Source organism: Propithecus coquereli, unplaced genomic scaffold (genome assembly GCF_000956105.1).
Source record: "Propithecus coquereli isolate 6110/MARCELLA unplaced genomic scaffold, Pcoq_1.0 Scaffold42, whole genome shotgun sequence".
Lineage (NCBI taxonomy): Eukaryota > Metazoa > Chordata > Mammalia > Primates > Indriidae > Propithecus > Propithecus coquereli.
Window position 1 is genome coordinate 8,892,434 of NW_012149952.1, and position 10,854 is coordinate 8,903,287.

The window sequence follows — 10,854 nt, forward strand, 5'->3', positions numbered from 1 at the left end:
TTTTCTGTACTACAGTAGTGGTTCTCAAAAGTTGTTAAGCAGCAGAATTGCCATCAGATTGCTACTCCCTACACCTCAAGTTTCTGAACCAGTAGATTTGCAATGGAGCACAAGATTTCACATGTCTAGGGAGTTCTCCATGCTTCTAATGCTGCTAATTTGAGGAGCACACTTTTAAAATCATTAAAACATGGAAAGCCCAATTCCAGTCTTACAGGAAAAAAGGACGCTCATCAGCCAGAGCTGTGGGATTGAGGTCCATCTGTCATGGTTAGAATGGAGATTTCTCCGTAAGTGTTTCTATTTGAACTTTGGTCCTGGGCTAATTGTCTCTGTATTTCTAGAAGAGTTTAGAGTTTTCCTTCCAAAGTGATAGTGAGGCAGTCAAGCAATTCTGTACAATGAGTCTGTTCCTTATTACTCCTGAGGGGTCTTCCCTGCCTCATTGCTATGAAGCTGAGAGTTCTCTGCCATTTTCAACAGCTCTTCAAAAATCTCGTTATGCATGTAAAAGAAGATGTACCCGGTACAAAGCCTCGCCTCCTGCATCAGGACCTCTTGGATATCTGACACCTCCGTATCATTGTAAGTGAACCAGGCCTGCCTCTCAAAGTCATAGGCATCGCTGATATAATGGCCTGATTTTGGGGTTGTACCAATATGGTTGATAATACCAATGAGCCGATAGGTAGGAAGATCTTCCTTATCAGCATTTCTTTTTGGTTCCTTGGCTTCAGACACTGTCTTCTTATCTAAAATGTCTTTGTTTCCAGAGTTCTTTTTAGAACTCAATGCACACTGGTACTTCACATTATCCTCCTGGAGATTTAATTTCCTGGGTCTTCTGCAGTTCTTTTTGTGTCCCTGGGCATCTGGTTTAGGAAGGCTTTGAGGCAGTGCCTGCTGAGAGGCTTTTTCACAGATTCTCATCCCATAACACTGCTGGGTCTGTTCAGCCACTTCTCGGGATCCTTCCGGAATTCTGATTTTTTCATTTTGATAAAAATTTTCAGTAGGCTTAGTGACCTTATCAAAGGCTACACACATACTGGTTTTCTTGTATTTCTTTAGCTTTGGATTTTCAGGAACTTCTCGATGATGAACTTTTGCAACACGTTTGTCTGTGCTGCGGGTGAATTTACCTCCATCTCTGTGGATCAGAGAAACGGAGGTGTCTTCTAGATACATCATTGAGCCAACTAATACCTCTTTTTCAATGAGTGCCTTATCTCCTGAGTATAACAATTTTGACTGTGTTATATTCAGTTTAGAATTTTCCCCCAGGTCTTTTTGCTGTTGTTTTCTGCTTGTCCCTTTAAAGACTCTCTGGTATTTTTGTGGTTCTGACTCCTTGTCTGATCTAATGTGTAGTGCCAGGGAATTCTTGGATTCCAAGGTCAACTTAATTGACTGTCTTAATGAGCTGATGGTTCTAGAATTCATGTTTTGAAAAAATTTTAATACTTGCAAATCCCTAATACGTGCTTTCTTGCTCGGGGGAAGAGGTGGTTTAGTGCTTTTGTTGCAATGAGAAGACAAATTTAAATATTTGGAAACAATGACTTTCTGGTCATCCTTTCTTAAGGACCAGGACTCATTAAACCTATAACGTTGCAGATGAACAATAAGGACTCTGGGTAGCCTACTGAATTTGTGCGCTGCAACAGAAGTCTTGTGCTTACAATTCTCGCAATTATACTCGAGCTCTTCTGCTTCAAAGAAAAGATCAAAAGTAGATTGAATAGACAAAGGAAGTGCTTTCGGCCCTTGGGGAAGGTTGACAGAGAGATAATTGCTCAGTTCTGTCTTGAGAACAACCTGACCACAAGCTTTACAAACAATAGAGCGCAACAACTCAAACTCAAAATTACTGATGACAGGACAAACAAGCACTCCAGTGGCAGCATCACCAGCACAAACCTGTTGAGGTGAATTTTCTTCCTCAGATTCACTTTTAGTCTTCAAAATTGTGTTTATTTTTCCTGAGTTCTCTTTCAGCTCATCTAAACAATGACCTAAAAACTCATGAGCATCATTCTGTACGTTGCCAGAGAATATCTCTGCAACTGCTGAGATGGCTTTTTTAACATTCACAAGTAACTTCTCCTTGATTTTTATGTTATAAATATCTTTCAATATAAGCAGCTGTGCCAAGCACATGCTAAGAGCACTGAGGGGCATTTTACCCCATGGGAAACCCTGGTTAAGTAAATCATCAGCAAATGATGGAATTGAAAATAGACACTGTAAAGCTGCATTCATATAACAGGTGTTTCCCAAATTGGGGAGGCCTTGCCATAGTTTATCTGGGTTTAAGCCAAGCGACAACCTGAATTCATCCCACTCTAGGCCATACTCATGATCTGCTTCCAAAACAAATGCCAAAAATATTTTCTCAGCGAGAGTTTGGAGACCAGTGGAATCTAGGTAAGGGTTTCCAGTAGAGTTGGTCATAAATAAAGATTTAAATTCCAATTTCTTATTCTCTTTTAACTTCTTTAACTTGAATTGTTTCTTCCGATCGTGGCTTACAGACTTCGAGGGATTCGTCTTGGATTTCTTCTTTCTTAGGGAGTTTTCTTTCAGGAAGTTCTCATTCACCTCTGAACTAGACAATATCATTTGTTTCTTCTTCCTATGTAGATTCTCTAATAACCCTTTGGGAACAGGCGTTGATTTTGATGTAAAAACAGGTATCTTCTGAAAAGCAGGTGTTTCACTACCTTTTCCTGTCTCATAAGATCCACCTCTTGATTTCTTATTAACTTTGTGAAATGAAGTTTGGTGGATTTTCTTCTGTGTTGTTGTGCTGGCAAAGATACCCTTATGCTTATGAGGTCTCGCACATGGTTGACTCTTGTTTTTATGGACTCTGTCCAGGAGTCTCTTCAACTGTTCAGCATCTGTAGAGGATAATCTTTCAATAAACATGAAGTTATTATTTTGGAAAGTTAAATGCACATGATTTCCTTTTTTTCCATAGGATCTAAGGACCACATTTTTAATATTATTACTTAGCTGAAAAGTTTTAAGTTCTCCATTGTTGTAATAAAGAACCAGTCTAAACAACTTCTTTCCTTTCACTGTTTCAATGAATGCTTCTTTTGACCTAGACATCCCAGTCTTCGTGCTCCATATTTGGACATAACCATGTACAATTAAGGCAGCCATGCTTCTTTTTAACAAATAAAACACGTGTATCCTGGATTATTGACAATTTTGAAGTTCCAAATTGTCTTGCAATTTCACCTGCGGAGACAACACCAAAGAAATGGTTCTTTAGTTTTGTATACAGAATAATCCTGTTTCTAGTATTGATTTATACTAGAATACTAGTATGCTAGTATTATACTAGTATTCTAGTATTTATACTAGTATTCTACAATCTCTTCAGGTTCTCGATATCCAGCTCTTTAGTGACAAGACTTGTAAACTAAAAATAAAATCCTAAGCCCCTCGCCAACTGAATGATCCCTTCTTGGCCAAGGGGACCCCAGGAAAACCTTAAAACTGAGTTCCTGGTCATGAAGGGAAGGGAGATCAGAAATGCCTCATTATACCCCCTCTCTCCTTTTTAGTGTTCAAACACAATTTACCAGCATTAATGTTGAAACAGATCATAAGACAGACAAAACAGACTCTTTGTGACGATATGATACTAAATTATTATGAAAACCTAAGACCAGGCAGGGCAAAGTTTAAATCACCTGCAGGCCACCAATTTGCTTAACACATAGCTTGAGTTGGTATATTTTGAATGGTCTCTGACTAACAGATTTCCTTATCTTAACTTAAACCATTCCAAGCCTTTAAACAAAGCTTTCTTTAACCAATTACAAATCAAAGAATCTTTAAACCCACCTATAACCTGTAAGCCCCACTTCAACATGTCCTGCCTTTTGGGGCCAAACCAATGTACACCTTCCATGTATTGATTTCTGATTTTACCCCCAATTCCTGTTTCCCTAAAGCGAATGTATAAAATCAAACTGTAACTCGACTGCCTTGACACCACTTGCTCAAGATTTCTTGGGTGTGGCTCTGTGGGCCATGGTCACACACACTGGCTCGGAATAAACCTCTTTAAATTATTTTACAGAGTTTGGTGGGGTTTTTTTTCTATTAACAGATCAATGTCTTTTGAGAGCCTCCCATGGTTGCATGAAGGCAGAAATCTTGATTGGCAAAGCAAGGTCACTACAGGAAAAATCAAGAAAGCTATTTAACTACATGTTCTCACTTGTAAGTGGGAGCTAAACAATGGATATACATGGTCGTATACAGTGTCTTAATTGACAGTGGAGACTCAGAAGGGGGAAGAAAGATGGGGATGAGGGATGAAATACTGGGTACAATGTACACTAGTCAGGTGATGGGTAAATTAAAAACTTAGACTCCAGTATGCAATTCATCCATGTAACAATAATCCACTTGTACTCCCCTAAATCCACTTAAATAAAAAATGAAAAAAGAAAGTATATGTGCTAACATTAAAAAAATTACTTAATAATAAAAATGCTTGGATAAAACTCAAAATGTACACCCATACACTAAATCCACCCCAATATCAGATTCCATTCTGATTAATTTCCCCACTTCAATTGAAATTATGAGACATTTGGAAGACTTTCAATAAATAACTGAAAAGCATACTCAGTAGGGTCTTAAGAGTATGCATACAATCTGCTAATCTTCCTGTCACAGAATAACCCCTACAGGGCAACCACTATAAGTGAGTAAGAAAGTAGAGGCTCTGTGTGGCCCTCAACCCAGGAACCGATGAATATCCCTTGATGTCTAGACGACTTCGTACATGGACCACTCAAAGTAAATCAATCTAACTTCTTCCAAATCTAGTTATGCCCCTATATTTCACTTGGCACTTAGGGAACATCAATTTATTCTACCTCTTATTAACAAAAGTTGAAGTATAAGAATGAGAACTTCTTACCCATCAGATATAAATTAGTGAAGCTCCTATGGCCAACTCTGGCCACAAGGCCCACTTAACCTGAGCTAGCTCCCTGTATTCAAACCAGTGGAGAATGATCAGATGTACTTAATCACTGAAAATTAGAAATTTCCGAATAACTCTGGGGCAAATCTGAATTCATTAATAAGTTATCAGCACTGCAAATGTTTGTAAAACAAAGTGTATGACCAAGAATCGACTGGAAATTGTTTTCTCCTGAATAGTTAAATATTGTTCCTGAATCTTGTCTATGATATTAACTTGCTTAGCAAACCCTGTATTTATGGGTAATACTAAAGGAAACTTTTGCTCAGTCCCTGTTCAAATTATCAAAACCTCAAAATTGGTGCAGCATAAATTTAAATAGATTTTTGTTTTATAAAGTATTTCATCTATCAACCTATGTTCAGTGAAGTAGGAATTGCACCCATCCATATACAAAAGTGCCTATATATCCCAGTAAGAAAGATTTGTATTTATCATGGTAGAAATAGGGCCATACAAACATCCAAGTACAGCAGAAAATTCAAGTTTTCTGGATTTATAGCTCACTGTCCTACTGTAGATGCTAAGTAAGGATTTAAATGATTTCCTTTCCATAAAAAAAGACAAAGTCTTAATTGTTCCTTATTTCAACAACTTGTAAGAACCTTGCAACCCCAAAACAACTTCGAGTCTGCATTCAAAAATTTTTGTAATCCCAGCTCATCTATATTTATTAAAACTTGTTGTCTCTTCTTTCTAATGATAGCTGACATAATCTAAGACCCTCTTGGCATTACCTCTCTCTGCCCTCAAAAATGTAGTTAAGAGACATGTGTTTACAAAATCTCTCCATTCATCATTCCTTCCTCACAGTCCAACCTGCTTACATTTCATTCCGGAATAAAGGAAACTTATTTTGAGCCCACTGGACATGCAAAGTGAAGATTAAGAACCATCCTGCTAATGTACAGCTGAGTGGTCTAACCACTGCCTACTCTCCTAGCACATCTAAAGCTTAAACCCCCTTCTTCATTCTGCCCCATCATTCAAGACATTTTAAGCCTTCTTTGATTGTTTTTAGAAGATTTTAAGTTAACATGTATTGGTTCTTCAAGACTCCACTGAACAGCCTATTCAGCGACTATTCTATGCAGCCTAAAATAAACTTCAACAGTAGTGGCATTCCTCCTCCCTTGTCACCTCCACATCAGATTGAAAACATGGATAACAGCCACATTCAAAAGTTATACAGGCCAACATGCTTTCCTCTCAATTTCACCTACAAACTCAATCCATTAAATTTGACTGATCAACCACTAGTGCAATACTCTGGGCTAGTCGAAGATCTCAAAGCATAGCTAGACACTCACAGAACAGCACCACGCCTGTCAGATTTAGAGGTATGACCTATGGTGCCAAGAAGTTCGCTGTAGAGTTAAAAAAAAAAAAACAACCCTAGTCAAAGTGTCTGCCTTATTGTTAATTTAATAACTGACTGTACATTGATCTTCTCGGTAACGGAGATATTTGCTAAGCATGTGCTCTATGCTGCATTTTATGATTTGCTGAGGGTCTATTCAATGTTGAGTATTGCAGCCATTGCTCTCAGGGACACAGAGGATGTGAGCATTCACTGTACCTAAATGATTTAGACTCTAAACATCACTGTGTAAATATCACAATACAAGTGGGGTTTAATTCTAGTGGGGACAAAGGATCTTGGAAAATATCCTTTCAATACCATTTTCTGGGGCTTGACATACCAGGGTGGGAGCAGTGTTTGTAAAAGAGAGAGGATCTCCTGGAGTATCAAGTGTTAGGCCCTATCTCAACTTCCCAAATTGCACGGCTTAGCCTCATCCTTTGCAAAGAAAGTGAGAAAACTGGCCCTTAGAATGTCTGCAAGCCCAAGAACCTAGAAGTCTAGGTTATTAATTCCACATTAAGATACGGTAGTCCCCCTCTTTATATGTGGTTTCATTTTCCACAGTTGTAGATACCCATGGTCACAACCACAGTCAAAAAATATTACATGGAAAATTCCAGAAATAAACAATTGGAAAGTTTGAAGTAAATTCTGAATAGTGTGATGAAATCTAATGCTGTCCCACCCCATCCCACCTGAATCATCCCTTTGTCAAGCTATCTACACTACCTGCCCACTGGTCACTCAGTAGCTGAGTAGCTAGCTGTCTCAGTTATCAGATCTACTGTCTCGCAGTACTTGTGTTCAAGTAACCCTTCTTTTCCTTAATAATGGCCCCAAAGAGCAAGAATAGCGATTCTGGCAATTCGGATATGCCAAAGACAAGCCATGAAGTGCTTCCTTTAAGTTAAAAGGTGAAAGTTTTCAATTTAAAAAAGGAAAGAAAAAAATTCTATGCTCAGGTTGCTAAGTTCTACAGTAAGAATGAATCTTCTTTCCATGAAATTGTGAAGGAAAAAGAAATATGTGCTAGTTTTCCTGACACACTTCAAAATGCAAAAGTTACGGCTACAGTGCATGGTAAGTACTTAGTTAGGATGGAAAAGGAATTGTATTTCTGGGTGGAAGATATGAACAGAGAAACATGTCCCAATTGACAGCAGTGGGGTTCAGTACTATCTGAGGTATCAGGCATCCAGTGAGGATCTTGGAATGTATTTCCCGTAGATAAGGAGGGCACTACTATAATTTAATGAAGACTTTTGCTGCTTTTGGAGTATTTACCCTCTGTATCCTGCATTTATATCTCCCACTACTCAGGCTTTACTTCAAGAGGAAGAAAAACTTTTAATGATTACACACCTTTCAAATTTGAATATGCATTTCTCAATCCCAAACTGTTCATTACAAAAGAATAATATAAAAAAGAAAATTACTTTATTTCAAGCATTTTGGTTAAACAGATGATACTTTAAGAAGACAACCATTTGTTTTGGAAAGTTTAGAGAGAGCTATAGCCTGGAGGCAGATTAATAAACTCTAGATGGCCCTGTAGGCTAAACGACTATGAGAAAGTAACATGTCTATGTCAATTCTCTTCTGCTGACATTAGGACAACTGTGATCAGCTATAATAAAATCAAGTATGTGTTTATCTCATTGAACAGGTGAACGTCAAGTTATGTGGTGGTGTGGTACAAGTGGTGAGTTTAAATTATTTTATTTCACAACTTCTTGAAAACATGTGAAGTAAGAAAACAAAGACATACCTAGAAATCTTGCTCAGTTACCTAAGTACGCTTCACTGAATAGAAATGAAGGACCCAAAAGATGGTGTGCCAGCCCATGTACGCAGTAAATGGAAAAGACGTGGCCAGATAATTACCACATGAGTTTCCAATCATTTCTGGGTATTTCCAGTTATCCCAAGCAAGGGCTTTAAAAAGAAAAACAACTTTAACTCACATTTATTTTAAATTACACATAGCTCAGTGACCTCAGACAAGCCAATTCCACTATCAGGGACCATTAAATAACATGGAAAATGATCATCTAAATCTAAAGCTCTCTTTCAGGACTCCATGCTATGAGATCATGACTCTAACTATGATATACTTAAGCATATTGGATTCCCAAAGACAGTCCAGATTAAAAAATATTTTCTCCAACAATTAGGTGATGTGCACTAAATCTGGGCTTGGAAACTATGGGCAACATGCAAAACCTGTGAGAGGATGGGTAGGTGACTATGCTGGGCTTGGCAAATGGGAAGAGGAGATTCTCAAAAGCCAATGGACATTCATCTACCCATTCATTCATTAAACAACTATGTATGGAGTACTAGAGAGCATTATATTTAGCTCTAGGTATTGAAGAATGAAAAGAAATATAAAATCTACGCTCTCATAAAACTTTCATTCTAGCAGGGGATTAGAAAATACAGTATACACACATAAAATATATAGAATACTAGATGGTGGTAACAGCTAAAGATTAACAGGGTGTGCCATTGGTGATGGGGATGTGCCTGCTGCCTTATATAGTGGAGCCCGGGAAGGCCTGACTGATAGTGATCACAATATGCAGTAGGGTCTTGAAGGAATGAGGGAGGAAAAAAAAAAGAGTGAGATGCAGCATGCTCCAGGCAGGTGCAAGAGTAAATGAAAAGGTCCTCTGGTGGGACTGTGCTTGTCATGTTAGAAACAGAAAGCAGGCCAATGTGGCTGGAGACGAGGAAAGATTTTAAGAGAAAGGTGTGAAAGTTTTGGAAAAGAGCAGGATACTGAATGGACTAGTAACCTTGTTGAGCAGCACCATGACTTAGCCTGGTAGTCATTAATTCATAGCAAGACCAATCAGCATATTTTTGTTTTTCTCCAGCTACATTCAGCTGCCCAGTTGCCATGGTGCAGGTGTGTAACAGGCGAAGCCTTGAATTTAATTTGTTTGAGATTTTGCCATTCATAAGTAACCAAGTAAGAGGTAAATGGGAGCTGAAGGTGTAGAGAAGGAAATGATTATAAATATAAACCCAGAAAAGGGTGGAATGGGGATAGCGAACAGAAAACACACGAAAAGGCCTGAATATCATGAAATACTGGGGGGTACGGTAGAAGCATCAGGGGACCAGGAGTCCAGTTACCATTTCAGCAGCTATAATTCTGCCCCCTGCTTCTCAGCAGCTGTCAACTGCTTGCAAGACTTCCTTCTCCTATTCTCCTCCCACCTTCCTTTCTGTTCTATTCATTCTCATCCTGGCTCCAAATCTGGAAGTAAATAATGGGAAAGGGGGTGGAGAGTTGAATGTTAGGGGCATGTGGAGTGGGTCAGAGGCAGGCATGATCAGATGCAGGGGGTGGGGGGCAGTGGGCAGAAGGGGAAAGGAAACCATCCCCTCCCTTTTTTCATCCTCCCAAGTTTGGGTTAAAGGTCAACACATCAAGAGACACATTGCCTCTAGAGCATTAGCAATTAAATCCTGTCATTATGTTTGGTCCCAGCTTCAGTGTGCATGGCTTTTCAAAGTGATTCGATCAGGGCAGACTCTCTTTTTCTTTCTCCGGTTTAAAGGTGCATTTCTGAACTCAGCAAACATCTGAGTCATTGTATAGCAGAGAAATGCCATTATTTTGCCTCTTGACATACACTGCACATAAATCTCTCCATAGGAGGCCTTGACCAAAATGGGAAGAATTCTCTAGACTAGAAAATTGTTCCCATGAACTATTCAAGCTTTGAACCCTTTCTGAGAGACAGATTTGGCAGAGCATTTTTTTCCATTCTTTTAAAATTATGCTAGTGCTATTAATAAGACACAGTTGATTAGGAAAACAGAATGCAAAGATTATTTTCCAGAATTTAAATATGATTTCATTAAGAAAGAGTGCTCTTTCACAAGAAAGCATGTACTCGTTACATTGAAATCATGATAAATGAGGCTTTCTGCAAACTATTTTTTTCTCTTGTTGCAACCCTCCTAGTATTTTCCAGCCCTTTCTAACTACTGCATTCATTTGTTTATTCACTTACTAATTAAAATATTTGTTGATATCCAGTCAACCATGGACATCAACTAGGGGCCATATCCACAGATGAAGGAATAAAATATTTCTGACCTCAGACAAATTTTACGACAAATACAAACAATGGCAATAGAAGGGAAAATGTATTAACATAGCAAAATTCAGTTACTGTTTCCTAAAAGTACATGGGTTTTTTTTGTTTTGTTTTGTTTTTTGCTATCTCAGCTTTTTGCAGCATTTCCTCTCTGCCTGGAATTCTGTAATAGTTCCCCCACTTTTGTCTTAGTTCTACCGTTCTTTTTTTTTTTTTGAGATAGAGTCTCACTCTGTTGCCCGGGCTAGAGTGAATGCCGTGGCATCAGCCTAGCTCACAGCAACCTCAAACTCCTGGGCTCAAGCAATCCTTCTGCCTCAGGCTCCCGAGTAGCTGGGACTACAGGCATGCCTGGC

The 10,854-nt window shown here is 38.7% G+C and overlaps 1 protein-coding gene across 1 annotated transcript; it reads right to left on the reverse strand.

The window, feature by feature from the left end:
- Positions 1-417: 417 nt before the first annotated feature.
- USP26 (ubiquitin specific peptidase 26) lies at positions 418-3,171 on the reverse strand. The gene has a single exon (XM_012653368.1). It carries the CDS (start codon positions 3,169-3,171, stop codon positions 418-420), a length of 2,754 nt encoding a protein of 917 aa, XP_012508822.1.
- Positions 3,172-10,854: the final 7,683 nt, after the last annotated feature.